Below are 17152 nucleotides of genomic sequence, written 5' to 3'. Positions count from 1 at the left end.
GATAATGAGAAAAAGTGTATCGTTTCAACAGAAATCGAAGAATGGTAGAGAAACTTAACGCTATAAAAATAAATGCTTGCATACAAAACTTGAACACAAGCTTGGCGAAGAGAAGCTTAAATATCAATATCGTATCGCAAGTATGTACAAAGATATAATTGCATACATTTGGGATATTGGTGTAATTTCGTCGGTTATAAAACAAATACAAATCAAAACAAACAATGTTCGTTTTTGGTTCCTAATCAAGATCAATCTAAGCAGACTCTCGTGCAATTGCGGATTAAAAAGTGTGACGATTGATTGAACTGTTTGACTATAGATCATTAGAAAATTTTGGTTGCCTTGTTCCACATCAATGGCTCGAACAACCCCGTGGGGCTGATCCTTGTAGTTTTTGGATGTTTTATGGGTGTCGCAAAGAAAGCTTTCGGAGATCCTAGCTACAGTTTTATCGTTTAAAAAAAAACGAAGATAATTCGTTTTAGTTTTATTAAAAAGATACCTCGACATAATTGTCTACATGTTTTACTCGAATAAAGTTAGATTTGCTGATCTGTTCAAGTTGAATTACTAAGTTTAAAACACAGCATAATGCTAATTGCTTTGGACTGATGAGTCGAATGCAAAACCAGAAACCTTGGAAAATGAAGCGAATTTTGTACATTTTGCCCAAATCGGACATTACTAGAAACCAATAAGAAATTAATTGTAATTAATCATCATTTCGGTCATCAATGATGATCATCAAGGTGTTCCTCAAATCGATTGCATCAACTATTCGAACTTCCCCTTAGTGATTACTGTAGCGTGTTCCGCCGTAATTGAATAACCCGATGTTCGATTGAAATAACATTATTTTCGCAAATTCCATCACATAACAATCACCTCCAATTAATTGAAAGAGCAAAAAAAAATCACTAAACTATGCCCCGGGAGGCTGCCATTAGTTCCACAATCCACAATATTTTCCACGTCGATTTTGCACAGCGTGACACTCATTTACATTGAGGTTTGCGTGATACCGTAAAATAGATTAGGTAGCTCGGGAAAACTGCCACCATACTAACTAATATTGACCGTTCAACGAATCACATTCGCGCACAGGTGCATTATCCATCACAGGATGGTAAATCGCTCCTCCGCTCCCCCCGCCAAACGACCGCCGTTCATTCGATTAAACTGAAATTATGAAAATAGGTAAATCATACTCAACCATCCGTTCAGGTGAAAACTCCTCTCTAGGTTAACTGGTTAGATGGGTTGGTGGGTTTTGCACTTCACTGGCAATCAACAGAAAGCGGGGATGTTGTTGTTGTTGTTGGGGAGCTTTTAATATTTCCCGAGCTTCAGAGGCGGCGCGGTTATAGAATGGTTTGCTTAAAATAGCTTTTAGAAATTAATTTCCAATTCGCTCGAGGCAGGCAACAGAAACAAAGAGGCACGCTACTCAACGAAGGGCCCAATAATAATTTTATACGAGCAAACTTGTTGATATTTTATGACTCCAAAAGCTGTTGTTTTCCATTTTCCCGTGTTGTTTATAAGAAAGTCAATTCTGTTGAACATTGAAGCTTTTCATTACAAAAATCGAACCCTTTATTAGCAGCAGCACCATAACCAGAGTTGGCGCATAGAGCCAGAATAAACCCGAGTAATTGTGCTTTCATTGTAAGACACCAAGTGATAAAAGTGATATAATTGGGCTCACTCGCTCTATAGCCCCCTGGAGAAAAAATGGGTGTTTGATTGAAAGGGATGCTGAACGCCCCCAAGGGAAGCAACGAAGCTGTAAAGCAACTGGTTGTGCTTGGGAACTGTTTTTTACAGTGGCACTATAATATGTATGGCAATGTGTCCCATTGACAGTAGTAGCGAGAAGTGCGGAATCTAATTCACCCTCTTAAGGCTTATGATGCGGCCTAGGACGTAAAGGATGTGCCATTAGGTGCGCTAGAACGAATCGAGAGAAAAAAAACGAGGGCAAAGCGCAGCCAAGTGTTTGTACAAAGTAACGTGTGTGGGTGAGGACACGAGGACCGTTCGCTTGTGTGCGGAAGTCTCTCTGTGATGTGTACTTTCGAATTCATAATTAAGTTTCTAGAAGAATCAATAGGATGAATGAAAGATATACAATGTACGCTTCGAGGAGCAGTCATGTGTGTTGGAAATTATTATTTCAGTCAGTTGACTCAACTTGGTTGTGAGTTACTGTGCAAGGTACGCAAACAAACAGGGAGGTCATTAGGATGTAAAACAATCTTTCGGAAATAAACAACAAATTTTCAGTTTGCTAAGAAATCTTTTCGCTTGATTAAAACCAATTGAAAAATAGATGTTTTAATGTTTCAGTTGTAATTTTGGGGATTTATATATCGCCACCAGTAAGTTTCGGGCCGTAATGCGAAATTTCCTGTGTCATATTGCAAGCTTGAATCTTTGTCTACTCTTTCGCATCGATATTTTTGTGCATTTTGAAGTCGCGAAGACGTTTATTACGAATTGCTTCCGAATGGTCATGGTTTGGTTTTATTAAATGGTCCGGACCATTGAATTCAACCAAACCAATTGTTCGTCAGTTTCCTTATTGACAACGATCGGGCAGTTGGTGTGGCTCCTTTTAAAAGCTATTTGGATAACTATTTTAGATTTGATGCTATCCGGCTTTATCGATCCACAACGCTCTCTACGGAATATAAATCACTTCTGTCGAGGAAATCGAAACTAAGCTCGATTAATTCATGGGTACTTTGTGGTATGTTCGATATTATTCTGGATAAAGAATATGTCATCATGTTTCCACAATGTATTCTCGTATTTTAGGAAAAAAAAAATTGGAACACCGATAGACCCCTAAGAATTCGAGTTAAAACTAAAACGTGAGCATAAAATACGCGAGAACCCTCTGGTGGCTAACATAAGAAATAGGAAAGTAAACTAAACCCAGAGATGCCAATCATACAGATATGTATGTATTATTTCGATTTTTACAAAAGCACACAGATTTCATTCAGAATACAGGATTTATGTAGATTTCCTAAATTCGACACAGATACATACAGATTTTTCAAAAATAGGATATAATAATTTGAAATTTTTCGTCTGTAATATCTGAGTGATGACAGCTGTTCGTTTGGAATGACAGCTTTGTGCCAAATGACCTGTCATAAGTATGTAAAGTTCACGAATTTCAGAATAATTGTTTTGAGTTGTTGCCAACATTATAGTGGAGTTCAGTTCGCTTTCACATCTCATCCAAGTCAGTCGATAAAACAAAACCGCTTACGTTCGGGACGAAAGAAACCAAGTACAGTATTGTGTAGTGAACAATAGAACGACCTCGAAAATGAGTGAACCGAACGAACAAAAGCTACCGCCGGTACGAAAGAATACAATTATTGTTGACAACAGGCAGTGCAATATTCGACCTTCGATACGAGAACTTGAAGGTTTGCTTAAGGAACAAATGCATCTTGACATTAAACGTGTGCATTTACTTCAATGCAATAAGACAAATAATGTAGTTTACATCCAGTTTTTTAAAGAGTTGGATGCAATTCAATTCGCAAAAGACAATAACAATGCGCACTATATGGAGCACGAGAACATTAAGTACAACATTCCAATATGTATGGAAGATAGTGCTATAGAAGTGCGTGTGCATGATCTTCCCTCAAGCGTCACCGATTCATATATTCGCAAAACTATGTCCCAATACGGAGAGATTCTTTCTATCGAAAAAGAAAAGTGGAATATTTTTTTCCCCGGTATTCTAAATGGTGTACGTTTGTTACGCATGCGCTTGAAAAGACCTATACCTTCTTATGTAACTTTCGGTCAGGATACAAGAATCCCGTGAAAATCACTTGTTACCTATGACAATCAGATGGCCACATGTCAATATTGCCAAAAAGCTTTTCATTACGGTAAGCCATGTGATAAACTGGACAAGGAAACAACCATACCAAAGGACAACGGTGCTTCCTTCCCACCAACCCCAAGCAACCCCAGAACACCTGTGACAGTCACCAACAACAGTGCAGCATCCCCTTCAACGAAACCATCCAACGTATTCCCTATAGAAAAAAAGTACACCAGCTGCAGTTAACATCTCACCATCCAACTTACCAGCAACTGCAAACAATGTACAAGGCGCATCTACAGCAACTAGCAACGAAATCAACAACAATACCACGGCAATGGATGACGAGACGAACCACGAACAAACTGCCCCTCAATCCTCGCAGGAGGAAAATGGAAGCTCCTCTCCCCCTAGAAAAAGGGTGACAACGAGATCCAACTCAAAAAAAAATTATTTAAAAAATCGGCTCAATCGGCCACGTAAAGCTTGTACGCAAATAGGCCTGAATAAAAATATCTCTTATAAAAAAAATATTATAGTGGAGTTGAAATGTCGTCACTCTGATATTACTGGTATTCAAGTAGTGACGAGATAAAAGTTTTGTAATCAATGGGCGAATTGCAAATTGATCTGAAATTCCTTCACAAAATGTTAGAATAACATTCTCTCAACGATATTTCATTATAAAAACATAGATTTCATTATTAGGCTATCTGACAGCTTACTTAACACCACAAATGCAAATGAAATGTTTTTTTTTTGCATCATGAAACGCATGCATTAAATACGATTCAGACGATCATACAACTTCGGTCGACGTCAAGATTAATTTATTATTTTTTTTAACCGAATGTTGCTCACGTACCCAACGTTATAATGTTTCGTGAACTTGACGTAGTGTCCTCTCATATGAATTGCTTACAATTCATGTTGTTGTTCCGTAATCGTTCCATGCAGGTGATAGTCGCCTGATGTTACGTGTGAATCGCTTTTACATAGTGTTTTGTATTCATCAGGATGGGTATTGGCCACGCATTTTTAACTAGAGCCGCCATTAATTTTTCACCGGGCATAGAAACCTTAATGTATGTATAAAAATACAGATCTTTTATTCAGGCTAATACAGATTCTCTTTGAAAATATCTGGTATCTCTGACTAAACCCTAAGACAAGACCTGACATCTTGGGGGGGGGGGGGGTCTGCTTTTGTTCCAAAATGGACAAGTTTCTGATTGGCTGATTTTGATGTTGCCACCTGCACATTGTGAAAAGAAAAAACTTTTGCAGGGTACGCGATCTATGATGCCAAGAATAAAGAAAATCAGAAAACAAATTTATGAAAATGTATAATTTTAACTCACCAATGAAGATGAAAATTTTCAGAGAATGTTTCACTTTTTTTTCAATCTCATTTGTAATAAATGTTTATAGTGGCAGCACCGGGTAATTAAAATCAGCATCAAGCCGTTTTTCTTAAAGTGTAACCAAAAAAGATTTGTTAAATTAGTGTAAACTCGAAAGTGTGTTTAGTTTTACGAGAAGAATGAACTGAATTGTGTACCACACTGTGCTCGCACTAAGCATTTCTATCCAAACTTGACTTTTTCCGGTTTCCAAAAGATCCGGTAATACGTCAATAATGGACTACATTTTGCGTTCAAAATGAGATATTTCGTGTTTGGTCATCAAAGCTCAATTAATTGTTTTTAAGCATTAATATGTAATGAAACAATGCATTCACCAAAAAATTTTTCATGTTCATTTCAAATTAAAAACCGTCGAGTCTAAAAATTTAAATTTACTAAATATTTTTTTCTTAGCATAAAGTTATTAAAAAATCTGTAACTACACAGAAAAAATTATGAATTTTACAGGGAACATAATTCTACAAACGATACAATTCATAATTACTTAACTTCTCAAATGACGCAATATTCCATTCGTACAGAAATTTACTGGTTCCGAATGTAATTTGCATTCGGTTAGCAAGTGAGACTGTATGAATTTATATGCACGATTTACCAGCCAAGCAGATATGTGCTTCTGTGGCTCAGTCGACTAACTGGTGTGCTTCGTGATCTAATGTTTTTCGGTTCAAGTCGCGTTGTTGCTGTTGATCTTTTGATTTTTTATTCCATTCGTTTTGAAGCCATGTAATTTTCAAATCACACAATTTTACATGTTCTTGAATATAAATTTGTGTGAAATATGACGCTTCATTTATGTGCATCTGATAAGATGTAAAATCACAAGAATTTTTCGAACTGTGTATGGATACACTGCAGCCGATACTTTGGTATTTATTCCACAGGGCGAAAATGACCAGATGAATGATTCGGAAGGGAGAATAAGAACCCAGTTGTCAGGTCTCCCAAACATTTCCGAAATAATCTCACCTAGGGTGCCTATAACCAGAGTGACGACTTCTCATCCGTAATGTTGGCAACAATTCAAAACTTTCCATTAGCTTTACATTGAATTGACAGGTCGTTTGCTCGTTTGGAACTGGTAGCTGTCATTCCAAACAAACAGTCCCTCTTAAACTTTTTCAAGCCCTGTTAATCTTTTCTAAATTTGCTAATCCTGCGTAATCCCTCGTATTTTTTTTAATTCCGCACCGTATGAAACTTTCTGAGAAATCTGTGAAACACAGATTAGTCTGTTAACCTTCCATTTCCCTCCTGCGAGGATTGAGGGGCACTTCGTTCGTGGTTCGTCTCGTCATCCATTGTCTTCTTTTCGTTGCTAGTTGTTGTAGATGTACCTTGTTGTACATTGGTTGCAATTGCTGGTTGGTTGGAGGGTAAGTTGTTAACTGCAGCTGGTGTACTTTGTTCTATAGGGGATGATGATGGATTCGTTGAAGTGGATGCTTCATTGTTGTTGGTGGCTGTCACAGGTGTACTGGGGTTGCTTGGGGTTGGTGTGAAGGAAGCACCGTTGTATTTTGGTGTAGTTGTCTCCTTGTCCAGTTTATCACATGGCTTACCGTAGTGAACAGCTTTTTGGCAATATTGACATGTGGCCATCTGATTGTCATAGGTAACAAGTGATTTGCACGGGATTCTTGTATCCTGACCGAATGTCACATAAGAAGGTATAGGCCTCCTCAAGCGCATGGATAACAAACGTACCCCATTTAGAATACCGGGGAAAAAATTCTTCCACTTTTCTTTTTCGATAGAGAGAATCTCTCCGTATTGGGACATAGTTTTGCGAATATATGAATCGGTGACGCTTGAGGGAATATCATGCACACGCACTTCTATAGCACTATCTTCCATACATATTTGAATGTTGTACTTAGTGTTCTCGTGCTCCACATAGTGCACGTTGTTATTATCTTTTGCGAATTGAACTGCATCCAACTCTTTATAAAACTGGATGTAGTAACATTATTTGTCTTATTGCATTCAAGTAAATGCACACGTTTAATGTCAAGATGCATTTGTTCCCTAAGCAAACTTTCAAGTTCACGTATCGAAGGTCGAGTTTTTCACTGCCTAAAGTCAACAACAATTGTATTCTTTCGTGTCGGCGGTAGCTTTTGTTCGTTTGGTTCACTCATTTCGAGGTCGTTCTATTGCTCACTACACAATACTGTACTTGGTTTCTTCCGTCCCGAACGTAAGCGGTTTTGTTTTATCGACTGACTGAGATGTGAAAGCGAACCGTCGGCGGATATTTGTACCATTTTAAAAAACGTGTGCAGCATATCAAGAATCTGTGAAACTGGCATCTCAGGTTCCGGCCGAGATGAAAAAATAAATAAATGATTTTTTTCGCCTACAAGTAGAAAAAACCCGACCATTTGGAACAACAAAATGATGAGTTGCCCATCAAACCAAAAAAAAACATAGTTGTTTCAATCCAAGATATCGCAGATTCAAACAACATATTGTAGTAATCTCATGGATACGGCCCTGGCTACTAAATAATTGTAGCTGGAAAACACACAATATATATTTTTGTTACACGATAAACACGTTTAAAGTCTGTTCTTCGAGTTTTTCGCACCGTCGGCACCGGGAAAAACTCGGCGAGAAATATCGATGGCAACCAAGTGGATTTTATGCTGGATCTGGCATTCCAATACATGCACTCGCCGGCAACTCAGTCATCGCCGATAAGAAAAAAACGCCCCGGATAGTCCCGCATCGGTCGTCCCGGCATAGTGCGAATAGACTTTTACTTTCGCCATCCGAACTTCTGCGAGTATTCGACAATATGCCTGTTTTTAACTATAATATGGTTGTTTCAAAAAAACACTAGTTGAATCACACCAGAATTGTTATTTTCACTACATAAAGAAAAATTTACTATATTTTCATCTGCACATCATAAGAAGTAAAATAGTAATATGATAGAATTTCACAAGCATGATTCAAATATGTGTAAAAAATGCACTGTTTTTCTTACAAGCGTGTAAACTTTTCAGCACTTAAAATATGTCAGAATATATCAAACATGTGTCAGTATTAATGAGTCATTTCTGATTCGAAGTTGTCGGTGTCAGAATACGTAAATTTAGATGCTTTTTAAGGGGTACACAAATGAATGATTTCATACATGTAAAATGTAGTTGATCCAAATAAATTCAATTTTAATGGCAGTATTTTAAAAGCTTCTGAAATCCATTTAGTAAAGCAGTCAAATACCACCTAAAACGCAAAGAATTTACATCGCGAATTCGATTTAAAATTATTAATCGCAAAAACCTACATCGTTTATAAATTAAGTACAGAATTTGAAAATAAATTGATTGCAGTGCAAATTCTTGACAGTTTTAGTGGTTATTGAATAACCTGCCCTGCTGCGGCTTGTGCCCCTGATCATAATAGAGCAAAGCACACAAAGCGAACTCTGCACCGATGCAATATGCGCGATTGTTTTCTTTCGATAAACTCACCTCCACCGACTGGCAGTGGGAGCCGGCTGCTTAGGCGGTTCTTTCTATTAAACGAAAAAAAAACTATTGTACCGGTGGGGCTCCCGTTTTTCCCCACAAAGAGAAGTTTTGTTATTCCTTCGACCTGGATGTGGATTAAAAGTGGGAAAAGTTGGAAAGCTTTTGTTTTCCGGTATATGACCTTTTTTCCGATTGTTCGAGAAGTTCATTGTAGTCGGGCTCTGCACCACAGGTTTAAAATGCCGCCTGTTTCAGAAAAGCGAAAGAAGAAAATGCGACTACCACACAATGGATGAAGACTGAAAATACCGCTTTTATTCACTTTGAACTGAAGTCGACCCTTTCTTGTTAAACCATAATCAGCTAAATGTATTATGATTATAGGCTTTGAAGAAGTTTAGAAGTGTAGAAAATTGATAGAATGGTCTGAATGATTCCGGTAATTTTTACGGACACTCTGTGCCTGTTCAATCTGACCAAACGATTGGATTTTTGACTGAAGCTATTGAGCTCAGTTTCATCTAATTGACTGACAACTAGTTCATTTAAATGTTCAGATTCAGATGCCATCGGTGGTTACGGATACAAAAATAATACGAAACAGAATGAAATGATAACGATCGAACACGTGAATCAATCACTGATAGCTGTAAATCGATGTTCGTCTAGCTAATTTTGTAAGGTTATTTCATGTTCGCGAAAAATTTAACACCCTCATTGAACATAACTCAAAATTGAGTGACACATCACTCAAATTCATAAAAAGTGCACGTACTCTAAACTTGAGTTACCACTCATCTACTCATTTTTGAGTTAAGGGACGAAATTGTCAAAACTTGAGCAATGTTTACTCAAAATAAGAAAAAAATATTTTGTTCAAAATTTGAGTAAGTTCAACTCAAAATTTGAGTTCCTTGCTCTCAAAATGAAGAAACTTTTCTTCGTTATTTTCATATACAAAGGTATTCTTCTTTCTTTTGAATGCGCAAAATAGTGATTCAAACCCGTTTCCATTTGAACGGGTTGGAGTCAAAATTGCATTAACAATTCAAAACAATTCAATTTTAACTCCAAACCGTTCAAAAGGAAACGGTTTTGAATCACTATTTTGCGCATTCAAATGTAAGAAGAATAACTTTGTATATGAATATTAACGAAGAAAAATTTCTTCATTTTGAGAGCAAGGAACTCAAATTTTGAGTTGAACTTACTCAAATTTTGAACAAAATATTTTTTTCTTATTTTGAGTAAAAATTACTCAAGTTTTGACAATTTCGCCAAACTTTTCCACTGGATCTGTTATCATATTACATTTCTTTACGTTTACTGTAATGTTATTTCTGCAACACATACCTTAGACCTTGTAAATAATTATATATCTGTTCTTGATTTCGGGACCCCCTCTGGGTACGTGACTGCCTTTAGGATATTTCAAAACCTAAGATGGTTCAATACTACTGTTTCAAATCTCTAAAAATGGGTATTTTGGAACCGGTACGATGAGTAGGTTTCAAACTTTGAGGCTTCATGTCACTTTAAAACACGAATTGGGATTTCCACTTTATCGAGGTTATGGCAAATTCTTAGTATTTTTATATTTTTGGACTGAGTATCCCATTCAACAATAGTGAACACACACACACACATATATATATATATACAGGGTCCGGCACTCGAAGTGTAACCAACTTCAGACCGCTCGCGCAGCTGACGCACGGGCATCAGCTCTCTAGAAATTTGCTAAATGACAGTTCGGAGTTGTATTGTTTACAAGCGCAAGAAAGCATTTTGCCAAAAGTGAACGCGAAAAAAAAATCAGTGATGGAGAGAGCGAAGGAGTTGCTTCGTTTGGCCGAAAGCGGTCAATTTCCGAACATTGTATTTTCTGACGAGAAAATTTTTCCAATTGAGCATTTCGTAAACTCTCAAAACGATAGGGTTTACTTGACCGACCGTTCATACGAGAATTTGAGTCATCGATTGGCCACCAGGAGGCAGCACCCGCAACAGATAATGGTTTGGGCCGCTGTAACCGCAGATGGGCGCTCTCCAATCGTTTTCATCGAGCCTGGCGTCAAGGTAAATGCGACATATTATTGGGAAAGTATTCTGGAGGTTGCTTTGAATCCGTGGGCAGACAATCATTTCGGTGGCAGACCATGGCCGTTTCAGCAGGACTTGGCACCGTCTCACAAAGCTCGAGTGAACCAAGAATGGCTGAAAAACAACGTTCCGAACTTCATCACGTCCACACAATGCACAGTGGGGAAAAAACGATCAAAAACGCGACTTTGCTTAATAATTTCATAAGAACATAAGCAAATATTTTCAAAATGAGTATTCCTTATGCAAATTTTTCTGTAGAATCGATTTATGATAGTTAGAAGATCCGCAAAATTCACTATCATGCCCGTTTTGCTCCAATTCCTCTTTTTTCTGACATTATTTCTCAGTCGCGATTCAGATACATAGACATAAGCTGTGGCAAAGTATAATCTCGAGGACAATATTCCATGTAGTTCTTGGTTCTTGAAATATCTTTTTCGGTTTTTCATACTCTCAGAATGTACTCAGATGGTCATAGACGCTTTTGCGTATAAACATAGTAATATTTTGTTGTTGTTATTTACAGTAAAATCGAACGGAAGTGAAAACAAAACCTACTGCATGCAAGCCGAAAGATCGGTAGTTGAATTGAACAAAATAAACATTTACCGTTACATTCATCAACATCAACATTCATCAACGCATTCTGACAAAAGTTAATACTAATAAATAATAAACTCTCAGAATATTTGGTGTAGCTTACATATTGACTATTCCACAAAAACTAGATCTTGAATTTCATTTAAAATTTCGACATAAATGAAAACACAAATCCCCGACCGACATGTCAAAATAGTGTCCCTTGAATAAACCCACGGACTTAACTAACTGATGCAGCGCACCTTCATGGCGTGAGCAACGTTGTGACAAACACAATCCCGCTGTTTTTTTTTCTGTTCAACACAAATGAAATGATATCGCCACCATGTCATTAGTTTGGATGAGTCCCATTTGTTTTGTTTCGTCAGATTTCTTTTTTCCTTTATGTTTGGAAGAAAATGTTCCTCGCGAGCGTCATTAGTATGGATTATTTCGTGCCAATTATATGCCCCACAACAGACAGGCAGGCAGAAGCAACTTAAGCATAGAGAGCCCAGCTTATCCTAGGTAAGAAAGAAAACTAAAAAAAGGAAAGTGTATGTTGTGCATATCTGCTACGAACGTGTTTGGGGTTTCGTTCCGCGCCCGGTAGGACCTCATCCCACACAGGGCAGCAACGTTCCTCCGATAGTTGCCTTGCGGTGCCTATTAATAGTACCACCGGTGCTGATGTTTTGCCGAGGATGCGAATGAGTGCCCTATTTATGTGCAGTCCCGACTAGGACCCACCAGCAGTACCAACCTATGCTACTTACGTTTTTTTTTGTTTTTGATAGAATAGCGTAAAACCGGAAAGCGAAAAGATTATGCAAGCTCTATTGGCCCGTAGGGCTGTAGGGGAAGTAATGAAAATTAAAACTTTGCAAACTATAGAGTGCGGAAGCGTGGGCCGGGTGCGAGGCAAGGCAAGGGTTATAATTACAGAACCGTACCGAAAGGGTTCGTTGAGTTGGAATGTGACTTCAACAGGAAACAATTTACTTGATTTTCTACATAGATGTCAGAGATTTCAATTTACTTCATGTATGGCGTTTCATCGGCTTGCGATAATATGTGATTTTCTCACATCTCTTGGACGGCTCAATTGGTAAAGCTGTTCGACGAATAAAAAAAAAATGAATAATTTCATTTTCTATCGTTTCCCGATTGGTTCTCGTTAGGTATTGATATGAATGTTAAGCCAATGTCTGTGCTTCTAAAATTATCTCTTTTGGCCAGAGACACATTTCAAACCAACTTCCCCCAAATCGACGGTACAGCGCACCTTTAGTGGTTCTACAACGAAAGGGGGTTGTGTGCCGGTGTTTAAGACTCAGCAAACCACATCTGCTAGTGTTGGTAAAAGGAGCAATAATGCACAGGTCAGGTCATGCAAGGCAGCCATCAAAGCCAGGATAAAGAGCCATAGTAGCAGCTCTCGGTAGAAGGTAGCGAGCGAAATACAGCGGCCAAACCAGTAAAACAGAGGGCAGCACACTATGCAGCAGCCTACACCTTTCCGGTTACTAACACTTACCGAGTCCGCGCATCGAGTATACCATGGCGGTTGGTGGGAAGGGACACATTGGCGGTGGGCTGTCGGATGCCGGTAGCACGTGGTAGGAGCTAGCGGTTGCCACTCCCACCCCGCTGGTGCTGCCCTCCGAGTCCGAGTGGGAGTTGGTATCGAGCCGCATATACGTGGAGACCTTCGACTGGATTTCGATTGGAAGCTGTTGGGACGAACCGGGAATAATAAGAATCAATCACGGTGATTGGGCTTGTGTCGCAGTGTGTCGAATGCTCTCGTTCAAACGTTCAATTGCTTACCGACGAAAGCTTTGGTGAAACGAAACTGTCCGGTTTGCACTGCAACAGCTGGATGGCAACGCTAATGTCTGTTTTGTACCGTTCCTGGAATTAAAAGAAGAAGGATTTATATAAAAAATTACGCTTTTAGTGTTATTGATTCTATTGTTTCTATTGTGCTCTAAGTAATATTTAATGCATCCAAAGACGTGGTTCTTGCAGTTATTAATAGAGTTAAATTATTTAGTTGAAATTGCGGGATTTCAACATAAACATTCTTTTTCAACGCAATCAAACTCAACGTCTGTGCTCTGTTCTAGTAAATTAGACTAGATAGATTCTAGATTACGTTAAAAGTATTAAAAATATGGAAAAATGAAACAAAATCATACATAAAAATTTTAAACTTTGCATCCGCTTAGGAGTTCAAATTGAACTGCTATGTGGAGATGACAGTGCATTTTGAACCGCTTTCAGCACTGATCAGCCGAAGGCGAATCGGAAAATAAAGTATGATTTTTACTACAAATAAAAATCTCCTCTATGTTCATGAATTTAAATATCACTACAAGTTGTTGAATGCTCGATTCGTCTACTAATCGGTATTATCGAAAAAAATAACCCTATCATTGAGGTACTACTACTCTATTTAATCTTCCAGAACCTGATTCACGCAGAGGAAGGTAATTCTCATCAAGAGCAACGCACTCATTCCAGTGTCACTCTAGCATTTCAATACCACTTTTGTAGAATGATTTATTTTTTGCCTCAAATATTTTGTCAACAATTGACGGTTAGAAAATGATTTATCTCCTTTTCAAAAAAATTGTTTAAAAAATACGTCGAGTACAAAATTTTTTTTTGGATACCATTCTGTCAAAAAATAAATCATTAAAAAACGATTACAATGAATATAAAGTAAATTGATTCTTTTTTGTGCATCGAAATTGTATCAGTATGATTTACCAGAGTTTGCATCCACTCGGGCAAAATAAGGTTACATGTCGCTGAGCGCTGTGCTATACTCGGCTTTACCAAAGTCGTAGCAAACGGAATCATATTACATTATTGAAGCGCAAAAGAGATCCCTATGAAATACTACCAATTTTGTCGTAAATACGACTTACTTCACTATGGGGCGCATTTTCAAAATTTACCCTCTGAGAGAGTGATAAGTTTTCGATCGTGAACATGTTATCTTCTGTTGTATCTAACGAATCAACATAATTCTTGCTACATGCTATCGGAAATATGATCACAATTTTGTGATAAAAATTTCAGTTGTGTGACATAATCACAAATAGTTCAAAATTAAATTTTTCTGAAATGTTTGGTATGAACGAGTATCAAAGAGGATAATTCATAAGGCGCGTTTGAATTTCTCGCATTTTGAAAGATCATAGCTCTGTGATCTGTGGAAGGATTTATATAATATAACTACCAATAGAATTGAACATTTTCAACTTGAACGTGTATTGCAATAACACTGAAGTTTTTCAATAGTACACTATTGAAAAACCTGATTGATTTAACCCATGTCAGCACCAGCCAATCATAACGCGAGATGTCTGCTTCTATACAAGAGCATCCATATAAAAATTGAGTGGTTGATTTTTTCTACCATTTGCTGAGCAACTGTTCCCGAAACAAGACATACACGAGAGTAACATCGAGGACCTGTCGTCTCACTGTTTCCCGTTCAGAGAACAGAAAAAGGAATTTTGACAAAGGGGCTGTCCGTACACCGCTGCCAGTAGCAGGTATAAAATGAAATGTGATGTGAGAAATAGCGTCATTCGTCATCTATTACTCGATGTGGATAGACGAATAACCTACTACGACTAATTTCGATTTTGTTTTATCTTTTATTCGCAGTTTTCTACCTACCCAAGCTATGGGTAAAACGCACCATGAATCCGAGAAGGATTCAAAGGATGCTAAGCGCCTGAAGCCAAGTGATGTACAGGTAAACGACCGTTTGCTGAGTAACAACCAAAAAATGCCACCTTTCTACCTGAAGGGCTTCCCACCACTACAGGAAACAATCCCAGGACTACAGGAAACAATCCGTTTATGTACTGAAGGGTACAAAATAACTGTTCCGGCTTTGAACCACTACAAAGGAGTGGAATTGTACCTGAAGCAGACAAAAGCGGAATACTTCACACACGATATTGCCGCCAATAAACCTATGAAGGTTGTACTTCGAGGACTACCCGACATGATGGAAGCCGAACTAAAGCAGGCACTGTCGGAAGCTGGACTAAAGCCTTCGATGGTGTTTAAAATGAAGCGACATAGCACGGACAAAAAGTATGGAGATCAACTCTACTTGGTTCATCTGGAGAAGGGCTTCATCACCATGAGTCAACTGAAAACCATAAAAGCATTATTTCATATTATCATCGAATGGCAAAAGTATAAACCGGTACATCGGGATGTCACACAGTGCACGAACTGTTTGAACTACGGCCATGGAGAGAGGAATTGCCACATGAAAAGTCGGTGCGGGAAATGTGCCGAACCACACAATACCAACGATTGCCTACTAGATGACATCGCTGTAAAATGTGTAAACTGTGATGGCGACCATCCATCCCCAAGTAGCAAATGAAACTTATTGAAATTTCAAGAGATTCTACAATTGTTTTAGTATTGTTTTTCTATGTTAGATAAGTTCAGAAAGGTTTTAAAATATATTAAAATCGGTTGTGCAACCTATCACTGTTAAGTTTTACAATACTACCCAAAAAATCACTATAGAACAATTTAAGGTACATCTGAAACAATTGTGCAGCAAATCACATACTTGCCCACGTTGCACTAGCAGTTATAGAAGCTCAGCAAAAATTTTCACATCGTCATGTAAAAACGAAGTAACTAAAACAATTGTTCAACTTATCAAAAATTTTCCAAATGGCTGTCATAATTGTATCGGACTCAACATATGCCGAAATAGCTGTTTATCTCTTGTGAAGAAAAAAATAGTGAAATTATGCTCTCCGCAAGGCAAAAAATGGTAAGTCGAATTGAAAACCTCGCATTAAAAACAACTTTGCAGCCGAGTCCGCATAGTCTTGGTTGCCTCATGAAATATTAGGTCAGTGTGTGCAGATTTCTTCATTTTTAGAAACACAATTCGAAATTTGAAAATAAGTTGTGCCAGATTTATCTGCTTGAAATGAACGCAAAACTTGCCGACATGAGAATATTATCATAAAAGTTCCAGAGATACAGCATTACATATGCAATGAAAACAAAAAACAATGAGATAATTTATATCTGGTTTTCATCTCGCAAAAAAAATGAACAGACCTGACATCACTTTTTAAAGATATTGAAAGAAAAGTTAAGTTCATCATAGTTACTCTCATAATTATATATTACCGCTTGAGCAACTCGTTCTTGCAACTACAGCACATGGGCTCACCAAAATAATACATACCTACAGTGCGTATCACAAATGTCGGGTTCACTAAGATGAATGACTAAATTATATTGTTGTTTAAGTCAACTAGTTTGATAAATATAAAAACAACTATTTTGATAAAAATAAAAACAAAAATTTCTCTTTTTAATATTTACACGTTTATATTTTCTTTTATTTAGGTGAAATAAATCATTACGTTGGGTGAACCATTTTCTTTTCAACACACTGTTATCCTCGATGCCATACTGGAAAATATTGAAGAAAAATTCATTTAAAAATTTTTCAGATTATTTGAAACATTAATATGATTAAAATTGTTTGAAAAGGTGTATGAATGTTTGATAACATTCTTATACATATTTAAAACACTCTCCCGATCATATTCATTGAAAAGAATAGATTGTTATTTTCATAGAAATCGATGTGCAATCATCAAAATACGTACATTCAAAGGCGC

General features: G+C 37.6%; 1 protein-coding gene across 3 annotated transcripts in view; it reads right to left on the bottom strand.

Moving 5' to 3' along the window:
- Nucleotides 1-17152, bottom strand: part of LOC131438486 (tight junction-associated protein 1) — a 121379-nt gene that overhangs the window by 28511 nt on the left and 75716 nt on the right. For 2 of the 3 annotated variants that reach the window (XM_058608548.1, XM_058608549.1), the window contains exons 3-4: nucleotides 13287-13370; nucleotides 12994-13189 (exon numbers count right to left, since the gene is read on the bottom strand). In XM_058608548.1, the coding sequence (XP_058464531.1) occupies nucleotides 12994-13189; nucleotides 13287-13370 (280 nt within the window). Of the gene's footprint in view, nucleotides 1-12982; nucleotides 13190-13286; nucleotides 13371-17152 lie in introns of those variants that run through there. The other variant, XM_058608550.1, reaches the window with a different exon arrangement.

Source organism: Malaya genurostris, chromosome 3 (genome assembly GCF_030247185.1).
Source record: "Malaya genurostris strain Urasoe2022 chromosome 3, Malgen_1.1, whole genome shotgun sequence".
Lineage (NCBI taxonomy): Eukaryota > Metazoa > Arthropoda > Insecta > Diptera > Culicidae > Malaya > Malaya genurostris.
This window is presented reverse-complemented; position numbering and strand designations above follow the sequence as displayed.